At 43.5% G+C, this 24,734-nt stretch overlaps 1 protein-coding gene across 10 annotated transcripts in view; it reads right to left on the bottom strand.

The window, feature by feature from the left end:
• Positions 1–5,360: 5,360 nt before the first annotated feature.
• DTNA (dystrobrevin alpha) overlaps positions 5,361–24,734 on the bottom strand; it is a 230,065-nt gene continuing 210,691 nt past the window's right edge. For 8 of the 10 annotated variants that reach the window (XM_080919893.1, XM_080919895.1, XM_080919885.1 and 5 more), the window contains 5 exons: positions 21,041–21,200; positions 18,246–18,335; positions 17,513–17,678; positions 13,490–13,622; positions 5,361–6,477 (listed from right to left, as the gene is read on the bottom strand). In XM_080919893.1, the coding sequence (XP_080776019.1) occupies positions 6,337–6,477; positions 13,490–13,622; positions 17,513–17,678; positions 18,246–18,335; positions 21,041–21,200 (690 nt within the window). In that variant the 3' untranslated portion in view covers positions 5,361–6,336. Of the gene's footprint in view, positions 9,274–11,275; positions 11,325–13,489; positions 13,623–17,512; positions 17,679–18,245; positions 18,336–21,040; positions 21,201–24,734 lie in introns of all 10 variants that reach the window. The other 2 variants (XM_080919896.1, XM_080919897.1) reach the window with 2 other exon arrangements.

The raw sequence follows: 24,734 nt of genomic DNA, 5'->3' as shown, positions 1-24,734 counted from the left end.
AACACGTTGACTCCAAAAAAGGCAATTCCACTGATGATTTACTTAAAACTAGGACTCAAAACAAAACCTTGATAATAATGGCCTTTAACTACTATGATAAGTGTGGCTGTGTGTGTGTGCAGAAAGACACTGTGGCTGGCATGTATCAGAGATTTTCAGTGTGTGTGTGTGTGTGTGTGTGTGTGTGTGTGTGTGTGTGTGTGTGTGTGCATGTGCCTTCAAGGACATTTTTCTATGTAGATCATAAACCTAGTAAAACTGCACAAGACTAGTCTAGACTTGCTTAAATCTTCAGAGAAATAATAAGTCTCTGTTGGCAATTGTCTCTCTGCTGAAGTAATTTTCAGATCAGTTTCTGACATATGTGGTGAACGCTCAGAGATGAACTCTTGCTAACTCTGAAATCCTTTCCCCAGGAAGTCTGGGAGATGTCTTCTATGTTCTATGCTGTGCTTCAATTTTCAGGACTGCCATATGTATTTGTTTCATACTTTAAGCCTTGAGCCATTGACATATTAAAGTAATACAGTAACAAGTTTCCTCCAGAAATTGTTGACTCTGGCCTCCTATAATCTCCTACAAATTTCACTATATGGTAGAAGGTGTTCCGGATGTATGAAGTCCTTAATTGTTTCATTGCATAGGTGAGTCTTTGTAGTGATTATTCTCTTTTGATTGAACCAATGAAAAAAATCTCTACAAATCACATTATGTCTTCCCACCCAGATCTTGTTATGGTTTGAATTTTGAACGCCGCCCCCAACAGTTTGTATTCTAAATGCTGTGGAGACCACGGGGCTTTGGGAGATGGGGGCTAGCTAGAAGTAGACTGCTGGAACTTTAACATGTTCTTTAACATATAGATTTGTGAATGGCTCTAACCCATAGACATCTCACTCCTAAACCTCAAGGGAATCTACAAGTGTTCTCATCTCACAGGGTACAAAGGGAATTCTGGAAGTGACATATCCTGGCAGGATGTCAGAGTAGAGAATGGATTTAAAGAAGAAAAAGATTTATTTATGGTAGAATAAACATATATCCTTAAAGGGCCCTACTCTTATAACTAATCTTATGCTTAAAATCTTAAATTACATTAATTTATTTATTTGTATGAATCTCTCTCCCTCTCCCCAACCCCATCTTCATGAGCATTCTATATATACAGAGGTCAAAAGACAATTCTATCCTCCATTCACCAAGTAGGTTCTAGTGATCAAGCTCAGGCCATGAAGCTTGGTGGCAAACACATTTACCTACCGAACCATCTCAGTTGGTCCTGGTCATAGTTGCTTTATTGCATGGAGTTCAGTGGTAAATAATTGTCCCATTTCCTTGAACTGACAAACAATTCTGATATCTTGGGAACAAAGAAGTTTCTTAGGATTTTGAGCTTTCAGTACTAAAACAAGTCAGCCTCAAAGCTGATAATAATTCTGGCTTGCCATCAGAAAATGTATCAGTCTTTTCTTCCTGGGACAGGCATGATGCCCACTGAGTTTCAAAGCATGGAGTCACCTGGGCAACCTTCTACTTCTAGGGTGCACACAATCTGTTCCAAACAGAGGGTCATCTATTCCAAATTCATGAAGAATCCTGACCATGTCTTCTGCTGTTTAGAAGAGAAGCCAGAGGAATTCTGCAGCCATTTTATTTTCCTCTGCATTCATCACTGGATGCAATCACCAGGAATTGGGTGTGGTGTTCCTCAATGACCCTGCTCTCATCGGGTGGAAAGCGAGCAGGCACTACTGAGGACCCCTTCTCCAGAGCCAAGCTGGTGTCCTTGGGTCAATAGGTCTGCACTGCATATCCTAGACTCATCTGTTTTAGCATGGTGCGAAGTGAGACTGTGTGATTTTTGTGTCTTTTTATGAATTGATAGCAGCCCCTTATATTTGTTAATGATGGTATAAGCCTTTACAATATGTTTTCCCAGGGAGTTCATGACTCTTAAGAGACCAGTCTCTCCTGCAGTTGAACAACTACTTGCCTTTCTTGGGAGAGGGAGAGCCAGGAAGTGAGAATAAAAGGGACACATGCTGTGTTTTTTTTTTTTTTTTTGATGGCACAGAGAGGATGTTTTCAAGCTTTTCTTCTCCCCTCCCCAACCCCACCCGGTTTTTAAAAGCCTGTATGCTCACAGTGGGTCTTTCCCTGCTCACTCTCCCTAAAGTTCTTGTTTAATTGACTTTCAACAGAGCAGTGTTTAAGTTCTAGTCACATCATTACATTTTTACTTTGGCTTGCTTGTTTTTGGAGGCAGGGTTTCCTAGTGATACCTAGGTGGCTTTGAATATGGGATTCTCCTGCCTCAGCTTCGTGAGTTCCTAGATAACAGATACTCAATACATTGTCCGGTCTTCTAGTGAGGTCAAGTAGATTTTGTTTGATTTGTGCATAGGACAATTTATTTGTGTGTGGATTTTCTGAAAATAAAACTCTGACCCCAATTTTGTGAACGAGGATTGAAGAGCACACAAGAAAGAGGAGGGAGAGCTGCTGATGGGGAGCTTCTAACATGCTCAGGGATTTTGTCACATGCTTCAAATGAATTGGTTTCTTTAATTGGGTCTCAAAGTAACCAATAGGCACAGTCAAGGAAACTCATTGCCATAAATGACAAAACCATATTTAAAATTTTATTTAGCTATGTTCAGAGAGTTAGAAAATTTTGTAATTTTATCTTTTCTTTTTCTGAAAGTAAATGAAGGTAAATGAAATTCTGAAGGGAAAGAAAGAAAGAAGAAAGAACAAAACCATTCAGAACTTCTTCACCCCTCTCCCTGGATCTGTGGGGGAGCGTCTTCTATTTTTGACTTGGTTGTTAGAAGCTGATCCTAACTTGTAAAAATCACTTCTCTGGCTTCTTGTATGCCTAACCTGCATTTCAAATATAATGTCTAGAACCAGGTGACTGACGATCTAGTTTCCTTTACTTCAGAAGTGTAATGATCTCCTCTTTGATACTTAACCTTTCAACATACGGTATCGTTATGAGAAGGGCTTAGGAAATTCAGAATCTTTATGTCCAGCTTCTTGGTCTAGTCATAAAGGAATTTACAAAGGAGACAACAGGCCAGCAAGCAAAGATTGGGGTGACATCTTTTTTGTGTGGGTTGGGGAGGTATTTCTATGGTAGAGGGTGTTTAACCGTCAGGTTTATATTAACAAAGACTTGTGCAGCAAGGAACCTTGTTCTTTGGAACCAGTTTCCTCTTCGGTTTGCCCTGATTTGCTTATCACCCCCAGCAGGTCATATGTGGTCACATGCTGGAGGTTTTAGGGATCTGTGTGTGCTCTGGGTTGTAGCTGTGCCTGGTTTTGAAGATCTGGGTAATTATCCAGGGGAGTACCTGTGAGGAAAATGGTTTTACTTTTCTAGATCCTAATGGCTTGCCTCAGTAAGTGCAGAATGAGTCGGAGGGAGTTTAGTGATGGGGGTATTGCCTCTAGTTTCTTACTTCCTATCTAGTACCTCCTTTCAGTGACCTCTGCATTTCTCATGTACATCTATGAAACCTAGTGCCACCTTCAGAAGATATTTATAGCAAGACCTTCACTCCACTGAACCTGAGGTGCCATTGCTTCTGAATGGATCACTGCTGTGACATCCTAAGTCATTTCCCTGCAACACTGTAGGCAGAGCTTTTCCCTCTATCCTGAGAAGCCCCATGAATTCCATGGATAAACTCCGTGAAATCCCCATTAAGACACATTATAACCAAACCATGAAAAGAGAAAGAGAAAGGGAGATTCTTGGAAGTAGCAAAAGATATTGTTAACTACAAAGGAGAAGCCATAAGGTTAACAGCTGATTGCTCATCCAAACCTATAGAGGCCAAAGACTGGTGGTACCCGGCCAGCAAGAATTCTTCATCTGGCAAAACTGTGTTTTCAGAAATGAGAATGTTGATGTATTCCCAGTTGAACAGGAGCCTAGAACTTCACTTGTTCTGCCCTGTATTCTAAAGAAGACCCTCGAGTTAGAATGCAAAGCTATTAAACAGTGACTTGCATTTATGTGAGGAACCAAAGATTCCAGTAAAGGTGCAAACACATCTTGCCACAGGGATGCTCTGCCTGGTCTTTGCATGTGGCTGCTGGCACGGGATTTCAAAACTGTTGGACTTCCCAGGCTCACCTTCTTGTGGTGTTGGGGGTGGGGTTAAGCTGCAGGACTATAGCACTTTGCTGGTACTTAACTGGGACCACCTGCCTTTCATGGGAGGCCCTTTTAACTATAGGCAAAATCAAACAAAACAAAACAAAACAAAACAAAACAAAACAAAACAAAAGGAACTTCAAGGAAAGCAGCTACAGATCCTCCTGGGGCTCTCAACCATTAAGCTGGTCTGAAGGGCTCTACCCTTATTTTTTAAAGTGCTCCTGCTGCTGAGCTAGAGTAGCCACAAGAAAATGCCAGGAAACCGGGATGTAGAATCAGTCATTTGCTGGAGTGTCATTTGTATTACAGTGGATGGATAGCTATTGTTCACATCATTACTTCTGGGGTGGTGGTACCACCAGGCACTGGGAAGGGGGAGGGTCAACCTGGACACCTGAGACAGCAGATGCAGAGATACAGACTATCGTAACCTGCATTATATCATTATATCTTTGCTTTGTCGGCAACCAAACTATTTAGCATTGGAAAGAGGGGACAAAAAATTGTTATGTAACCTGATCCATAAAGCCCCTGATATTTTTTAATGCTATCTGTAAAACAAAGTGAGTACACACATAATTTTCAATGCTCTTCGGCCTAACAATACAGTTGAAAGAGAGCTGTTCACTACTGAAATTTCTACAATCAGACAGGAACTCCAGAGGTGCCAGGGGGTGCAGGAAGGGTTGTGAGCAAACCAAAGCCTATCTAACTCAAATAATTCTTAGCCATCTGCCCAGCTACCCTGAAGATCTGTGGCAGGGAGCCTGGGCAAAATATAGTAGCTTAATGGACAAATTAAGAGTATCACCCATAGTTTAGACTTTAACTTTTGGCTTTTATTTTTAATGGGAATAGGGGATATTTGGTTTAATTGTTCAACATTCCACTAGTAATTTATGTTCCATGTGATGGAGCTGACCTGTCTTCTTTCTTTGAGAACATTCCATGTTGCTGTAAGAAAGGTGCATTAAAAACCAAGAAATAAAAACATGTAAGATAAATGGGGCATTGGAGGCACACGTGTCTTTAATCCCAACACTTGGGAGGCAAGGGCAGGCAGAACTCTAAGTTGGGGGTCAGCTTTGCCTACATAGGGAGTTCTAGCACACCCAGGCTTCACAGAGAAACCAGCTCAAAAACCCAAAAGCAGCAGCAGCAACACAACAAAACCCCACTAAGATAATAGTGTTTTAAAAAACATTTTTAATGAAGAAATAATTCCATTCCAAAATATAGACACACAATTAAATAGTTTAATCACTTCAAAATATAACATGTCCCCAGGAGGTTTCAACACACACACACACACACACACACACACACACACACACACACAAAACAATACTTAACAGCAATATCAACAAAACGAAACAACATACTATAGTAGTTTTGTTACAATAACAATGAATATAGTGAACTCTTTAGTGTTTCTGAATTGGTTATTTCAAATGGGGTCAAATTACAGTAGTCACAATTTAAAATGTCTTATGTTAATTAGCCTCAAGATGTAATGAATACTTCTGACTTTTTTCTTCTTCTTTTTGGTTCAAAGAAAAAAATGTCCTGTCTTCTGAGGACACAGTGGAGTTCTTTGCTTGTGTCTCCTTGCATGGAACTGAACCAATACGAGCGTAGCAACCCAAGGCTGCCATATTTACAGTATCTATCTACACTTAACAGCCAAGAACTAATGACAGTGGATGAAGATGGTCAAAACAAGAGCAGACATCAGTGCTAAATTATATCACAACAGCTTGGCTCATGCATATAAGAAAATACATAGTATATATCACACAAAGGCCACAATCTTAATGCAATTCAGTTCATATTACTACTTACAAATGAACCTTCCCTGCCTTATTATAGACCATCCAATAATCTCCATCTTCATAGTCTCCAACACATCTCCCTCGGACCAATCAAACTTACCCCAACTTCCATCCTGACAAACCACAACCAGTTCCTGACTCCTATACAGTAGATTGTTCCCACCTTCTCCACCACGATGCTGTGGGGGAGGTTTGGCTGTGTTAGACCAGTGCTCATTAGATTATCAGTTCTGATGGACATGGGTGTGCAATTCATTGTGGGATAAGAAATAACAACCCCTGCAAGATATAGTGGAATAGAATGAACAGGACAGATGAAACCTGCTGGGTTTGCATTTAGAACAGGCCCCAAAAGTAAATTTGGAGAGCCAAGGAAAGAAATCCACCGACAATCACAAAACCCCAAAACAACACACGCCATTTTGTCTCGGTTACAGGACAGGGGTGCTTGAGTCTGGTCTCAGTGCTGACGTGGAGCTAAGAGAAAGAAAAGGTGGCTGGTTAGTGAGAAATTACTCACTGGTCGTGGTTTCCAGAGAGTTCCTGTAATGGCTTTGTATGATGGAGTCAATGTCATGGGATGGAGCTGTTTGGCAATGGAAGCTGTGACGTGAGGAAAGGATTTAATAGGGTGTTTTCAACCTTAGACACACATTTTAATGTAGAAAACCAAAGAGACAACATGGGTCAGTTCAGTCCAGCCAGCAACTAAGGCACCACCAGCAGGGTCTGAGTTCTAATGTAAGTACTATGTGACTCTGATTGAGCTGACAGAAATGCAGGTATCTGGGATGTAGTGGTTTTTCAGTAGTGAGTATGAGGCACCAATGGCCACCTGCACCATCTAGAGAGGTGTGACTTCACAGAGAATGATGGGCAGGGGGAGAGAGATGAACGCTGAGACACGCCAACAAAACCCGCAACAAAATCCACCTGTGCAAAGAAATCAGAGAACGGTGCAGTTGTGTGACTTTGGTGCTAGCCTGTGCCCAGGAAACTTTGCCAGGCAGGTTTTCTGGAAGAAAATAGACTAAGAACTCGCAGGGACAGCAGGGGGTCCTCTGCCGATGCCAATCATGCCCCTGGCTATCCTCAAGGCAAAGGATTTTGTTTGAAGGACAGCCATGGAGATAGTTGCTGACCAAATGCAGAGGCAAGACCACGGACCACTCTGCAGACAGTGGGGCCAGAGACGCGTTCTCAGCCACTCAATTCTAAACCAGGAGTGTTGGGGTGGGAGGCTTTTGCCAGCCTGGTAAGGACAATTAAATCTGAGGTCCACTTAGAACGTTTCTTAGTTATTCTGAAGACCCCCACCCCATGCTTCTTCAGACAGTGTCATGTATCCCAGGCTGGCCTTGAATTCACTATGCAGTTGAGGATGATCTCGAACTCCCAGTCTTCCTGCCTCCATCTCCTGAGTGCTGGGATCATAGGCATGTGTCACCATGCCAGGTTTATACAGCTCTGGGAGTTCGAACACAGGGCTTTTGTGTATGCTAGGCAAGCACTTGGCAAATTGAGTAACCTCCTAACCCTGGATATGGCCTTTTTCACTCTTTGCTATGTAAATTTATTCTAGAACAACGATTCCCACTTTATAGCACACATCAGAACTGTTAGGAGGGCCAATTAAAGCACAAATCACCAGGTCCAGACCCCAGAGTTTCTGATTCAGTGTGTCTCGGTTGGAGCCTAGGAATTCACATTGGTAAGACTTTTGGATGACATTAACATTGCTGGTCCGACAGACACGTTCTGAGCAAATCATTGTTCTGAAATGATGTTGTCCCCCCCCCCTTTTTTTAGAAGAAAAAAACAAAACCCAGGAATTCCAGAGAGGCTTCTAGTTTTAAGACAGCCAATGGGTAGACTGGCTTTTTTTCCTTATACATCCGATTTTGAGACAACCAATTACTTTTCCATTTTCCCAAGAATTGCTAAGGGAGGCTCCTTTGGGGTCTCTCTGATGAGAGTCCTCGAAAGGAGAACCATCCTCAGACTCCTATCCTCTTGTCCTTGACAGTCCTTTTACACACCATTTCCCAACTGAGTGTGAAATCCCAGTACCACTTCGAAGAGCTTGTCTGTCTTCCTTTCACATGCCCACACAACAGCTGCATGCAGAACGCCAGGTGGCCAGGTAAGGCAATCAACATTCAGAAAGAAAAGCGGAGCAAGCGCACTTAAGCCCAGACATTTAAAGCTGAAGGCCTCAGGACTACCGAGGAGGGAAATGAGCGGAGCTGTGTAGGACATGCTTCCTAAGGATACAGTGTGGACAGCAAGAGTTGGAGGAGTGCAGATAACTGTAGTCCACTGGGGGATCTTATGGCACCTGTGGTTTATAAACAGCTTTAGTAACGAGTATTCCAAAACATAGTTCACAGTTTTTAAAGAAGATCTGTGCTGATTTTTAAAAACTAGATTCTATATCATTTGAATGTTGTCTCTCTTTCTCTTTTTTTTTTTTTTTTTTTTGAATATGATATCTATTTGGAAAAAGTATTTACACTAAATCCTATGGCTGATTCATTAGAGTATGGTGAAGAAAAACAGTCCAAGGGGGAAAGAAGCTCCCAAGAACCTATCATTCCTGTTGGTAGGTTTAAGTCATTTCTCAGAGGGACTTGGGGACATGGGCAGGCCAAGGACCCTTCTTGGCTCCTGGGTTCTGAGTTTGGACACTCAGAAACCAAATCCTATTGAAGATTGTTGTTCCCCCAGCCCCCTCCCAGTTGCTGTGGGGGAAAATGTATAGTATATAATAAAACCATCTTGGCTAAAATCTCTATGAATCCAGAAATGAAAACGCTAGTTACAAACAGTATTAATATTGTCGTTGTAAACCGAACAGGTTCAATATTGTGTGCAAAGGTTTAAAATGCTCGTTAATACGACTGTTCTGTGCGTAACAGCAGCAGGCTTTCACTCAGCCTGTGGGTGTTTGCTTTGAGCCAGGGATGAGCCATGTGACAGAAGATGGAGTTGGTAATTATATAGGAACAGTCTCGGGCCCCACCCCCCCTTCTAAAACACACACCTAGGAACTACAAATTTAAGAACAGAAAAATAGTTAGCTGCACTACAGGCATCAGAACACATCTTTAGGGGAGGGGGATGTTGGAGCTGCTGGGTGTGGTGGCTCCTCTCTCCGTGAGGAGGGGTAGGCTGCTTCCAGGGTGCAGGCTTCCTCCTCTTTGTCGGGTGGGCGCAGCTCTCTCCACCACCGGATGGCATGTAACCTTCCTCATCTGTCTGACTAGAGCTTGCCTGGGAATAAGGAGTGTGTAATTTTTTAAACAGGTGAAAACTTTCTAAATTGGGGATAAGAGTCCCCTCACCCTACCCCCCCCCCCACATTTGTATTTCCTTCCTTTGTAAATAAAAAACCCAATGTCTTGGACACGATGTGTCTTCTGGAAGACACATTGTGGGCTTCTTTTTATTGAACATTCTTGCTAAGGGGGTCCCTGAAGTACCCCTGAGGCTCATCAAGAGCTAAAGTCACACTGTGGCCTATAAACAGGCTATTTGCCCAGAGCAAGAGTCTTCCTTATTTCTTAGGTCCATGTTCTGCCCTTATTCATGAAGGTCTCTGCCTCAGTGGCTGGCTAACTAATACCAAGTCAATGAAGGTGGTTCGGGACTCTTGGTTAGGAACAGCACGTGCTTTGGGTTGGAAAGCTCAAACAAAAACATAGTTATCATATAGCTAGTCCTAAAATTTCAGTTCTATTGAGCTCACTAAGAGCATTAGAGCAGGATAAGAGGAAATGCCACTATTCTCAATAGTGCTCTGGGAGATTTTAAGTGCATTTTGCCCCACTGGTTGATTTAGCAACAGGCTGCTTTGTGGTTTGACTCCCTTGGAATGCCATCTGATTAGTATCTCTGTGGCAAATGACAGAGGGCATACCTGTTTCATTTTTTTTTAAAACTGAGAAATTTCCAAGAAAATAAAAACAAACAAAAAAGTGGCTTTTAGGTATGAAAAAATGTGATACAATTTTTATGTGCGTTTATACCAAGGGCATTTTATTACCTTTTAAGAAAGGAATGTTTCTCTAAGAACATGCTTCTACTGTTCCAAGAATACACAGGACAAGAATGGTTAAGTTGTTGGAACTAAGAAAGAAAATGCTATTAAGGGAAGGCCTTTCCTGTGGGACTAGGTTTTTTATAACTGGAGGGAATATTTTCGGAATCAGCTCCTGGGGACTTTTTTCGCTGTAGTCATTGCGGATCGGGAGAACACGTGTGGTTACCGTTTCAAATGCAAGGGTGGGCAAATGGAGTGCAGTTGGAAGATCTCCCCGTACAGCTCAGGGGCTCCGCCGCTCAGTGGCATCTTACTCACTCGATTTGAACCTGGCATCGGAGCGAGGATGTTTGTAGCGTTTGAACCAGTGTGAATCCATTACTACGTGAGATGCTGAAGAAACGTGTTCATTCCTAAACTTAGCAGCCAGGGTTGGCAGACTGCACCGTTGGCTACCCCGCGGACTCATGTGACTCCACATGTGGGAAGGATGATGCAACTGCTCTAGACAGTCCTTTAGCCAGGCCGGGCTGATTGCTGTAGGAAGTCTGTTAACTTAGGCTGTGAGGAGGAACCAATGACTGGCCGGTAACTAGAGCTAGAGAAGCCATAGACTTATGGGGAAGTGGGTTCTTCTGTCATTGAGTCCTGGCCCGTTTATAAAGCTTGAAACAACTTTCCCCACACCCTTCCATGAGGACTCCCTAGTACTGCATGGACTCTGAGCATGGGACATGGTGGAGCTATGCATACATGTATGTCCACAGCTAATTATGCATACATACATACACATGCATACATGTATGTCCACAGCTAATTATGGTGCACTTAAGTTCTTTAAAACTATATGCTACATGTCTACCTCCTGAGTGTGACATAGATGTTTATCATGATATATAGAGGAAAGTGGAACTCATGAGGCTAAATAATTTATCTAAATTATGCTAAGTTTTAGTGAGATTCATGCTTAAAAATGGATCTAATAAAATGCAGAGCCCAAGACTTAGACCAAGTGAGCTTAAGAGTCAAGTGCAAGTCTTTCAGTGATTTCAGTCTCCAGGGCTGTCTGGGGGATTTACTCAGGAGTATAACGAGCTATGTGGAGCTTCCACTGTGGTAACAGCAGGGACAGAGCATACCACACCACACAGGAAGGGTGATCGTGAACTTAGGCTGAGTCACCCCAGCTCAGCCTACAGTGTCCATTTTCCTCCCAAACAGCATGGTACTTACTTGAGAGGAGAGTGAGAAAAGGATATTGCATTCAACCTTGCAAGCTGACCTGTGGGGGTGACAAAGGACACAAACGAGAAAGGTGACATGTCAAGTCCGTGAGGCAGTCAAGCTGGTGAATTATTTGGCTGGAAGCCATGCACAGAGAGACACACACATACAGAGAGAGAGAGAGAGAGAGAGAGAGAGAGAGAGAGAGAGAGAGAGAGAGAGAGAGAGAGAGTGTGTGTGTGTGTCCAGAGAGTGATAGATGCATCCCATCCATCCTGTCACTCCCAGCTTACGGCCTTGGAAGAAAACCACTCCATTGTACTCCAGGATTCACATTTGGGTGAGAGCTCACGGCCTGCTCCCTACCCATTTTCTTGAGATCATCGAGCATGGGAAGGCAAAGAGAGAGGAACCAGAGGTTTATCGTGCACAGCAAAACTCCATCTAGATCTTGTCATTAATAGAACTCCCCTTTAATTTACTCAGGTACCATTAATCATTAATTCATTAAGAATGTAATATTTGTCGTAGACTGGAGGAAAGTCACCTAAAAAAAATCTACAATTATACTTGTTGCTGTCACTAAACCCTGAAAACTGACGATGAGTGTAGTGGCTATTTCTGTGACTATATCTGGAATGAACCACGATCCAGAATTGGAAGGGTCCTCTGTGATCCTGATCTTGAGGCACAGAGGATATGGATCTTAGGACACTAAGGCAAGGAGATTTCTGGGCTCAAGGTCATCTGGGACAAAGCAAGTCCAGATCCAGGCATGATGGTACACACCTTTAGTGGGGGACACAGCTTCTGCTGGAGACCTACATGAGGACACTGGAAGAAGGAAGGCTCTCTCTCTTTGCCTGCTTGCCTTGTGGGACTGAGCATCTGCCGGATCCTTGGACTTCCATTCACAGCTGCTGCTGACCATTGTTGTGGAATTGGACTACAGACCGTAAGTCGCCAACAAATTCCCTTACTATATAGAGACTACCCATAAGTTCTGTGACCCTAGAGAACCCCGGCTAATACAATGAATAAGCTTGAGGAACAGGGACCAGCAAGCATCTCAGACAGCCCAAATCAGACTGCTGGTGACCTAGCTACATGGCTCTCCTCCGTGTGCAGACTCACACGGCATGCCTATGGGTAGCAACCCTTAGATTTTCCAGAGATTCCCTGACAGCTTCATACAAGGCTGATTTCTTTCTATGGAAAGCCCCAGAGGCCACAAAGAACAAGCCCTCGCCGCGGCTTTGGAATCAGGTGAACTCTTTTGTAGCATGGGTGCGTGGTTCAATACACTAATCGTCATCATCATCATTTTTAAAATGGTTTTAGGAACATTTTCACTGCTTCTGAAAGACAGTTGCTCCGCTGACCAGGCCAAAGGCAAGCGTGGAGCAGTACTTTTGGAGTGAACTTGGGCATTACTGTTGCTTAGGGACATTTAAGACTCAGTCTTTCTAATCCAGAAGCAAGAGACAGTTGGAGTTCACTGCTTTTCATTTTTCGCTGACAGACTGAGAGAGGGCCCCTGGTGACCAAAGACTGTGGAGAAGCTCCTGTGGCCATCAGACAAAAAGTCAGATAGGAAAACTACTACCCGCTGGGGTTGGGACCAGCTGATCTCTGCCAGACAAACAACCCTGAGACCCCAGAGGCCCACACCACACCTGTGAAGAGGCAGGCAGTGGAGTGCCTCCAAGGGCAAATTAATTCTTGGCAGGCGTAAGTAATTATACCTGTCTTCATCGCAATGGCTATGCCCCGTGAATTCTCAGCTGGTTGCTAGATTAAAGCGGGGCTCTACTTTCTGACATTTAAACGGATTCAGGAGACCCAAGTTCTAGTCTTTTATACTTTTTCTGTAAGTGCTCTAACCACTGATCCGCCTCCCCGGTCCCCGCCTCTTATGTTTTAATTTAGGAGAGAAAAAAACCAACCACTTTTCTTTTCCTCACAATCCTGAAATGTTTGTATTGGTAGGTGCCATGATTCTTCCAACGTCACCAAAGCTCTTGAGAATTTGGAAGAATAGACAGCTACAAGAGGCATTGAAAACACTGATGTCTGGGATGTGTGGACTGGGAATTCCAGAGTATTCTGGAAAGGTAGGGAAGAAAGAGGCAGGAAGGCCCCCAATAGGGCTGCAGAGAGGGGCGGGGCCGTGGAGAGGGGCGGGGCCGCGGAGAGGGGCGGGGCTGCCGCTGCCTCCTGTACCTGGTAGGCTTCGTCCTGCAGCTTCTGCTTCAGGTACTCCTCCATCTGCAGCTCGCTCTCCAGCTGACGCACAGACTCGTTCTCATAGTTGCTATCCTCCGGCTGCGTGTACGGATCTCCATCCTCCGGGACCCTGGGACAAACACAGGAGGTGTTTGGGAGTAAAGTCGAGCGGGTGGAATTCCTGGGCGGCTTTTGCCTTCCTCTCCCGCCCCGCATGTTTCCCCTGAGCATCCCTACTTCACATTCATGCTGTCTTTGACTCAAAGAAAAACTTAATGAAAAATAAAAGGCCTAAAGTTGGAAGAAATATGGAAATAAACCGTTTTCCTTTTAACCAAACTCCGTGTGGAAGTCATTGGCCACTTATGTTTTTATATACACGAATAATACCCCTTAAAATGTTCAACAAGGCAAATTTGTCTTTACAAGGAACATACAGTTTCACATGAGCTTTTTTTTTTCGTTCCGAAAGGAGAGTGAGCCCTCTAGTGAAATAATGCTTAAGGAAATAATGCATGAATTAAACCTTTGTGTTGTATCATGCACGCGCGCACACACACACACACACACACACACACACACGCACGCACGCACGCACGCACGCACGCACGCACGCGTGCCAGCACACACATATATGTAAGCACATTTTATGCTATGAGTCTTGTAATATCAGTGACTTAACGCTAGGCGGTCACACCCATAGCTCTTGACCTTTCCCCTAGCCCTGAGTCAGAAAATTCAAACGGGGACACTTCCCACACACTTCTCCCAAATGTAAAGGACGCACGAGGCTAAATACAGGTTCACCACCTAAGTCAGACCGTGTTCCTGTGGTTGAAACAGTACATTCTTAGGCAGTGCTGAGAGTAAAACACCCTCGGAAATGAACTATGAGTTCAGGAGAGTTTGGGATAGACACTAAATGTGATTGCTCGTTTCTACCTTATCTATGGCATATATTACTTTTGGCGGTTTTGGGCTAGACCTAAAAGAGTCTGTGAGGTTTCTATGAATTCTCCATTTTCCACCATCAATTTGTTTGCTGGAAGCTGGTCCTGGTGTGTGGCAGCCACGGGAGAGCAGGTGAAAGTGAGGAGGCCTTTCACAGGCTTGGGTTTTTGGATTGGGGCAAAGCTGTGTTAGGCTGCTACTATAAAATGCGTAGTAATTAAAGCTGACTGTAAATACATATATTTATGAGAAAAATATGACAATTAATTTATTACATTGAATAACATATCAAGCAATTCTAAATGTTACAGGGAAAGGACAAGAAAGCAAACTGAAAATAGAACCGGCCACACGCTGTCATTTTAAATGATGGTCTAACTATTCTGTTCTGTGCTTACAGGCCACTGCTTCACAGATGGCTTTCAAAAACAGGGATCTTTATAACTGTCATGTCTGGTCTTCTGCTCATTTCTTAGAATGAGAACCAGAGTACCAGAAGGTCTTCTGCCTAGTTCCTTTCCTGGCTCTATAAAACAGCTAGTTCATTTTGTAGACTAGTTTGAAGTACTTTTCACATTAAGTAGCCTTCTGCTGTGATTTTAGTGCCTCCAGCCCTTTGACCACATTATCCTGACACTTGTCCCCACCACCCCCTCTTCCTCCTCCTCCTCACTTTGTTCCCTCCCAGGATGGGCTCTTCCAATGTTAGTACAGTTGGTTCCCCAGTGTTTAGCCTAGGTTTCTTCTGCTGATGGACAGTCACAGCAAGCCTAGAGCGAGTGTCACCAATACTGCTGGCTTTGGTCAAATAACAAACCTAGCCAGATAAGGAGACAGACAAGAGCCAACTCTCTTTAAGGGTGCTCAGTTAGATGTCACACTTTCTTAAATACTAATAGGAATGTCAAATCCTAGTCTTCAGCATAAACAGTCTTCACTGTTTTCCTATGAATAAGCAAACTGTTGGGATTAGGCTGTTTGGCCCTCCCAGTGACAGCAAGGCGACCCTTTTCTTTACCCTTGTTATCTTGAGTGGGGAGCTCTCCTCCAAGCAGCAAGCCTTTGACAAATGGCCAGCCAGTGATTCTGCAGTCTGACTGTTTGGAACTCGCTTTGTTAGCTTAGCAAGCAAAAGTTATTGCAAGTACGGGGCTGTGAGGGCCACAGTTCCCATTGTAAGAGTCCTTGCTTCAGTCACACATACTACAGGCAACTCCCACTGGCTTTGGAAGACTCCATTCTATAAACTCTGTAACACTAAATAACTCTGCTCAACAAAGCACTATTTGATCTGGATGGGTAGGGAACAAACTCTACCAGGACTCAGCAAAAAGTCTGTGCTTGGTGCAGTTTGGCCTGGAATTGGCTCATAATTAATGTTTGTGAGACGTATAGGTGTGTGTGTGTGTGTGTGTGTGTGTGTGTGTGCATGTATATAGATAGTCTTTCCTGTCACGGTAAATGATTCCCGAGTGGTCTTTTGCCTACTTATGGCGTCATCATAGGTAGGGTGAGCTTCGTTGGTTGTATAAGGAGTGATGAGTGACAGGTTGACCCAGGCTGTAGCCTTCATGGCCGAAATGGTTCTGGGATGCCTAGAGATAGAATAAGATAAAGCTCATCTACCCCTGAAATTGAGCCTGCGAGCTCACTTGGTTGTCTCTCTGTCTTGGTAATGGGAGACCTCAGCATGCTGAACTTCTACAGGAGGAAACACTGCGTTTACATACTATTTGAGTCCTGGGTATCATTCTGTGGTGAATCATAGACTCTTACAGATGCAATGCTCAAAACTCTTGGCTAAAACACCAGGAGGTGTCTGAAGAGTTCCAGGAAATGACCAAGGGCGGAAGCTGTGCAAAACTATCTTAGAATAAATGGCAGAAGTACTGAGAAGACAGTCAGACACACAGACAGATGGTGGAGAACCTCAAAGTATGGGAGATGAGATGCTGCCAAGAGCCAATGACGTTAGCCGACACTGCCAGCACTGTAGTTTGAGAGAGCTGTCAGGGGTCAAAAATCTGAGGGCCTTCACTTCAAGCTTGGGAAGTGTCGCTATAGTCCCCAAACTTTGATGCATGAGTCCAGAGCTGCAAGTGTAGTGCCTTTAGATCTCAAGGCTTAGAGCCACAAGCCTCTGAAACTTGGGGCCACCAGTGCTTAGGGAGCTGCCCGTTGCCCATCTATGACTTTTATTCATATAGAGGAAAAGAATCCCCAGCTGTTTGTGATAAAAATCTTTTGCAAATGGTTTCTGGAAGACGGGTTTATTCATATTTAACGAGCCAACCAAACTGTGTTTCATTACAAAGAGATTCCATGTGTTGAATTACTTCTATCCGACGTGTGTGGTGTTTATATCCATTTTGCCCACAGGCTGTTCTAGCACCATGTTTATTCCTTAAGTGAAAATGTAGTATATGCAGGAGACAAGATGTCTTATCTTCTGAAGTGGCATATGTGACGTGGAAGAATGCTGTCCCCATTATTACTACAAGTGATTTGTGATGTTGAGTTTTCTTTCCAACTTTACCATGATACAAACGTGATAGGTATTCACTGGAGACAGTACTCCGACTTTTGAATTAGTTTCTCCCCCACACTAGCTACACATGTATGATACTGTCTTGTGATTTGATATTATCAAGTTAGAGCTCTCTGTCAGACGCGTGAGTCAGAAGGCTAATGCTTGATTGACACCCTACACCCTACAGTATGGAGTGTTGCTAGGACACAGTATTCTATGGCTTTGTTACACTATATGTGTTTTTGACTTATAGGAAGTTTATGGGAATAAATCATCATTATTTGAGGGCTATCCATGTCATGTGCCTCAGGTGAGCCAGGCTTTCATTAAGCACTAATTGTGTAAGGTTACTGATGATTCTCTAGATATTGTTTAGAAGGAAGAACAGACCCCCCAGTAGCAAATTTAAACGCAGCACTCTTCTGCCTCTTCTGGCCAAAGGAGGAACTGCGCCCTTACAGTGTTTTTGTTTTTCACTTTCTGGAGGTTGCCTACTTGATCCCCAATTGAGAAAGTGTTTCCAAGAACAAGATACTCACATGTCACCATGCATGGTACCTGTCGCTCCACCGTGAATGTACCCAGGTTTCCGGGCATGGATTTGGGCTAGGAAAGTCTTCTCGGAGGTCGGTGATGGAACCAGGTCCTCAAACTGAGTTCTTGAAAATTCGGAATTCACAGTACTTTCTGTTTCCCTTGCCACCTCTAGTGGGCAGTGAAAGACACAGAGGGACTCGTTAGGAGGTTGTGACATGTCCCCACAGGAAGCTTGGGGTCTAAAAGAAATCCAGGTTCCACACTCGGCAATGTCAGCACACCAGACACCAGCCAGATCCCCCCTCCCCCGCCAAAGTGAGAATTTGTATTGAAATGAATTAGCAATAAAATACTTTAGTATACAGCATTTCCTTTTCTTTTATTCAGGGCTGGAGAAGAGACCCTATGGTTAAGAGTAAGCTTCTTGCCACCGTAGAAGAGTGAATTTAGTTCCCAGTACCCATGTTAGGCTAGTCACAATTATCTACAAACCAGGGGGCCAGAAGGCTTCTTCTGGCCTCACGTAAACAAAGCACGTGTGCACAGGTACACATATCCACACATGCATGTGCAGACATACACACATGTAAACTGAGAGATTCCTTTAAAATGTTAAAATCTCCCCACATTTGACTATGATCAGGTCTTCAAGCGGAAGCCCCAGTCTAAGGATCCTCCCACAGCAAGCCCACAAGCGAGAGATACCAAGATTACAAGGGAGGGTGCCAAGCACACCTGAATTCAGCTCCTTCACCAGGGAGGACATGGTGTTGGTGATAGAATCAGCAGCTACCAGCAGGTCATTCCTTAGATTCCTTCTTGAACCTTCAATGAAGAAGCAGAGATTTAACGACATAGCTTTTCTTCCACATCTGGTTTTTGTGTTGTCTGTTATCAACTGATCTGATAACCTACAGCAAGAATAGGGGCTTTAGTTCAGCCCCTGGTGGGGGGGAGTATGATGTAAAAAGACCTGGAGAATAATGGCAGTTCATGGATTTCATCATTCCAATTGGGAGTTTGGGACAAACGAAAGGAGTCTGGCTTCTAAAAGGCACGGTGACCTGGCACAAGCTTTGACACTTCCGGTGAGTCAGAAGGTGTGGACATCCTACTGAGGACACCCACATAGAAGCACAGATGGGCCTTCAAAGCAGCTGCTATGATCCCAGCCATTACCATGTGGCTGAGCACACTGGAGCCTGTTCTCTGCCTCCTAACCATGGCTTCCACGACAGATGTCTTTGACACTGGGACACCAGGTACTGAATGATCCCAGAGAGTGGAAAAAAGGGTGAGGTGTTTTGATTCTGCTCTTAAAATATCTTAGATCGTTGGAAGGTAGTCCATGGTAGAAAAAGATAATTCTTACATATCAGGCACACGGAGGGCTAAGTGGGCATTTGGAGGCTGGCATGGGAGTAGGTAAGGTGGAGAGAGAACACATTACCGTAAAACCTTTAAAAGAAAGGGTTTAAGGGTTTAAAGGTGACACAAATAAGTTACATCACATTATTGTATCGTGAGCTAGAATCTTCCTGTGGGCAACACAATATTGTCACTTCACACAAAGTAGCCTTAAGTGAATGAAATAATAAATGTGCTTAAATCCAAGTGACCAAGTAAGCCCATGGACCATAATATAAAGTACCAGGAGATTTAAATCACGGTAGGTTCTTTAAAACCTGATTGCAAGGAAAGCTACTTCTAAAAATTAAAGAAGGGACATAATCTGTGGATGACATAGGAATACTTGAATACTATTCATGTTTAGCAGGAAGGGCCCTGACAAGGAGACCCTGTTTCCCATCACAGCAGAAACAGCCTGTCAGCTTTGCTGGAATCATTTGTTTCCCACACATGGCTACCATACTTAGACATGGCTGGTGTCTAAAAACAGCTTCAAAATCTGCTAGGCAAATGATTTTTATTAAAATATGTGTATTTCTGCAACCACTGGTGCGGAGAAGTTTTGCTTCACTCCATTATTGGCAATTTCTCCTTCTTCTGTCTGCTGATCCCTTCGTCTGCCATTGTTTGGGGGACTGACTCCAATTTGTATGCTTAGCTGAAGTTATAAAATTTGATTGGTGCTCACATGAGAGATGGTTCCTGGGGAGATAGTACTGGGTTTCTGCCTTTGTCTTTCTTTTCTTTAAAAAGCCAAATGTCTTTCTCGCTTACATCTCCACTAATAATATTTCTAATTTAAAGAAAAGGCAAATTGCAGACCAAGGTGCGATACACAGTGTGATTTGTGTGAAGGAAGAAGAGCCTGTGAGCTATTAACACACACGAAGACAGCTGTTTATACACAGGAAGACATTGAGAAGGGCCCGTGCAACAGTAGTGCTCAGTTCTGGTAGTGAAGCATCCCTGACTGGAAGGTATGCACGAGGGGGATTTCTTGCTACCTATAAGCATGTAAAGTGATGGAAAGAGAGGGGTAAAGTCACTTGATTTAGGGTGCCTGAGACAGAACCTTGAATCACCCCTGAAATGAACCATTAGACACACCTACGAAGGATTAACTAGATTAGAGTTAGTGTCCAAGAATGTCCATGAGGGGTTAGCTTCATTTTTTAAACTGATTTGGGAAGACTCATCTTAATTTTGGTGGGTGCCATTCCCTGGAAAGGGGACCCTAGAGTGTGAAGAAGAGAATGTGAAGTAACCCTAGCATGTATGCATCCACTGCCCGCTTGCTGACTGTGGACTCGATGTGACCAGTTGCTTCAAGCTCCTGCCACCTTGACTCCCTGTGACCTGACTGTGAGATAAAAATTAATGCTTTATCTCTTCTGTTGTCTTTGTCAGAATGGATTTGTTTAGCAATGGCAAAAGAAACAGAGACAGTGTTTCTCTGTGAAGAAGCCTGCTCGCCAGCTCTGTTCTCTGTTAGTCTTGTAGCTCTGACTACAGAAGCCACGGCACAATTCTTCAGAGCTTCTTGATGAGTAAGGTGATGACTTGTCTTCCATTGCCTCAGAGTTAAAGAGCTGCATTCATTTCATCTGAGTCTGGACTTTGAAGATGCTATGAAATCAGGATCTCAGGACGGATTGAAGTTATGTTTTCATGAAATAGTTTAAAGGCGTTCATATGCCCTGAGACTTCCAAGACTTCCTAAAAAAGCAGGGGAGGGCTAAAAGAAGACAGAATTGGGGAAGCAAAGAAGAACACCATAAGGGCTTTCTAAATGCACAGGCCAGGCTGTGACCCAGGTATACGACACCTCTGCCAAGATGTCCATCCCATTCGCTGTAGGACACACACAGCTCAGGACAGCTGTGAATGTGGCACAACCCCAAACTAACTACAAACTGAAATTATGAGGTTTATTTGTAACTTGATTGCATGGCTTCTGGGTGTAAAATTTGTAGACGATGAATATGATCTTGAGGAAAAAAAAAAACTGGATACTCTTGTGGATGCTCCCATGTGGCTCTGATGACTTTCAGTTGCCTACTGCTCAGTGGTGAACTGTTTGGCAGGAACAAGCGGAACACTGTAAAGGAGACAGCACTTACTTTGTGCAAACGCCTCTTGCACATCTCCCCCTACCCCAGTGAGGGAGTCCTGTGGGGTGTGCGTTGGTGTGGAACAGGCAGATGCCGACCGGATGGGCATGGGGATCGGTCTGCTGATGGTGTGGCTGGGGGACGAACGAGGGGAGCCTGTCCCCTGGGTCTGCAGAAACAAGACACATCATTAATTTGATTTTGCAAGAAAAGCCCATAGGCCTCCTCTGAAGTTTCAGGTCCCATGTTAAAACCCTTGATAAGAACATTCCAAAACAGGAGCAGATCTTAGGAGACTACTGTAAACCTAGCTGCAGGTGTCAATGAATTTAGGGAGTCATCCCTGTAGTTGCAGGTGTAGATTAATTTTGGAAGCTACTATACATAATGTGAAGTTCGTGTTCATATGGAAGTCTAAGACTCCTGGTGTAGCACTGTGCTATAGTGTGAGATCTTCATTCTTGCCAAAAATGTGAAATCGATAGTTTCAAGGTATCATTCGCCTTGAAGCAAGGGATACATAGAATAAGACACAAAGGAGAAAGTTTTCAATACTGACTGTGATATTATTCAGTGTAGAAATGGTAGATTTGCCCCCTAGTTTTCAACCTTTGGACACAATTTTGATCAGTTCTTACAGTATTGCACATAGTCTCAAATAATTGCACTGAGATGTTTGGTGCTCATCTCTCTTTTGCTGTAGAGTTACATTGTGGAGTCAGCCTGCCAATCAGTGATCTGAATGGGGAAGAAGAAATAGAAGTCTTGGCGTCTTTCACTCTTTTCTTCATTAACAATTTAAACTGATACATGAAGACTGTACTTACTAATGTGATTCCATGTGACAATTTTACATATGTACATCTCACACAATGTTCAATCCCAGGTGAACATATCTACCTTGTGCCTACTGTTCACTCATGATGCAAACATCCAAAATGCTTCCTTCTAGCTTTATAAAAACAACTTTTATTAATATGTAATAGTATTTGCTCCTCTTCCTTCAACCTGTCTCCTGCATCTCCCACTCTTGCTGTCACTCAGACTCAGTCTCTTTTGGAATGATCAGCACACTGTGGTTATTTGTAGTTATCCTACCATGCAGTGGCATGCCAGAGCATCTTTCTCTCATCTAACTGCATCTTGGTACTCACTTATATTTCCCATCATCCCTCTGTTCTACTTGCCCGGTGTCTGTTACTCTTCTACTTCCCACCTCTTAGCATCAGCTTTTTATATTTCACACATACATGCACTTGTGCGGGCTTGTCCTTCTGTAGCAGACTTTATTATCTAACATGTGATCTCCAGTTCTGCCCCTGTTGTTGTAATGTCAGTATGTCATTCCTTCTGTGAGCTGAATCATATTCCAGCACAACACATGCACACACACACACACACACACACACACACACACACACACACACACAAGTATACACACATATATCACAATACACCAAACACATACATATATACCACACACACATATACACACAAATACACACACTGTGCACACACACATACACACACTACACATACATGTATATACACAAACCAAACACACACACATACACACACAGACACACACACACACAAATATACACACATATCACAATACACCACACATATACATATATACCACACACACATACATATACACAAATACACACACTGTGCACACACACACACACCACATACATACACATATATACACAAATCAAACACACACACATACATGCACAGACACACACACACACACACACACACACCCAGACACAGACACATTTTCTTCATCCATTCATGGCTGATGGTCAGTTTTGATTTCTTGGCTACTGTGATCAGAACCATGATGAACATGAGAATGCAGGTACCTTTTCACTACACTGACTGGATTCCCTTTGGATAATTCCCTCACTAGTGGGATTGCTGAATCAGGCCAAGTCTGACTCACCTTTTTGTACAATGGCGGCAGGGACTCACATTCCTACCAGCATTGATTCTTTCTCTTTATGTACTTGCCCACACGTGTCAGCTTTTTTTTTTCTTAATAATTATTACACTTTCTGGAAAGATGTGATATCTGACTGAAGTTTTGATTTGCAAGAACCATAGTTTCTGACACTTGGTTACTGTTTTCTGAAACACCTGTTTCTCCATACCTTCTAGAAGGCTGTAGTTTAGCAGAAGAGTTTTAGCAGGATTTATAAAAGAGTGAAAAAAAAAGAAAGGGTAGAAAACCAACAGAACACTTGTATTTCTGCATTGTGATCTTTGCTCTAAGACCTTGACCTTTGAAGACCCCCTTCTCTTACAATTAAGCCTGGTTTCAATAGTTAGTAGAAAAGGGAGAAAACCAAGCATGCATGTAGAGCATGCATCAGCCTGGAGTACACATGCGGCCGGCCACGCAATCTTTGCCGTTCCCCCCAATCTGTTGACTCTGGCCAGCCCTAGTGAGAGCTCTTCTACAGAAAAATCCAGAGAGTAACCATGTATCTGTTCACACTCTGAGATTTGCTGCATGGGAATGCTGCTTTGGAATGTTCTATTTAGATCTTTGCTCTCTGTTTGACACACACACACATCCACACACACAACACACAAACAGACACATACACCATTCCTGTAAAGTGCCATGCTGTTAGCTCTCCAGGGCTCAGCATCATACATAATTGTCAAATCTATGAAGTGAAGAAAATCCAGAAACAAAGGCAAAGCAAAGCAAAGCACAGCACACACCTCATGTGCTGCGGCGTGGGCTGTGGAGCCCAGTCTCACACTTGTAACAGTACCTGTTTGTAATGAATGGTCTGTCCAGGCTCAGAGAGGAGAACTTAGATGTTGATGCTTTTGTCTGCTTTCCTCAGCCTGCCCAAAGAGGGGCCTGGGTTTTCCAGACAACAGCAGCTCAGCCCCACTTCCTGGAAACCTCCTGTGTCTGAGCTAACCCTGCACCTCAAATTCTCATGTGAATGATAAGTAATCTCACCAGGAAGCTGAGCTTTCTCCTGCCCCAAAGGTTCTAGAACGTCCTGAGGATCTCTTTCTCATGACCCACGAACTGGGCATTACCATTCTAGGTGGGTAATTGTGATTCAGGGCTCTGAAAATAAAGATAGTTACCCTAGGGAGATGGAGAACTGCAGCCGAGCTTCCAAGGACTCTGAGTCCTCTGAGCTACAGAACTCTTGATGAACATAGCTGGGGGAGGGTTCATCAGAGAAACAGATGTTAGTCAGATGCCTTGGGGGCACCTAGTGTTGGACACCTCTCCTGTGCATCCAGTCCTAGTCAGGGCTTAGGGAGCACTCCTGGACTTTTCTTATTTTATTATCAAACCCCTTCAGTCACAGGACGTGTGTCTACTGTAGTCAGAAGCAAGGCAGGACAGATGGTGGTAGAAATAGGCTCCTTTTGTCTGTCCAGCATGGGTCACCAACTCAACCCTGGGAAGCCAGATCTTCTTTGTTAGAAAGTTCATACTAGAAAAATGACTTTTTTTTTCCATTTTAAAGAATTCACTTTAGAGGGTATAGAGCATCATACACTGTTGGTTTTCCTAATAGAGTAAAAAAGATAATACTTTAATTGAATAACAGTTTGAATTCAGCTCATGAAAAAAGCATTCTAATCACAAAGGCTTTGGCCCTCTTAACATTAATATTAGGTATTATTATTCCCATTGAGTAGGTGAGCACACTGA

Source organism: Micromys minutus, assembly GCF_963924665.1.
Source record: "Micromys minutus genome assembly, chromosome: 8".
NCBI classification, from domain to species: Eukaryota; Metazoa; Chordata; class Mammalia; order Rodentia; family Muridae; genus Micromys; species Micromys minutus.
This window is presented reverse-complemented; position numbering and strand designations above follow the sequence as displayed.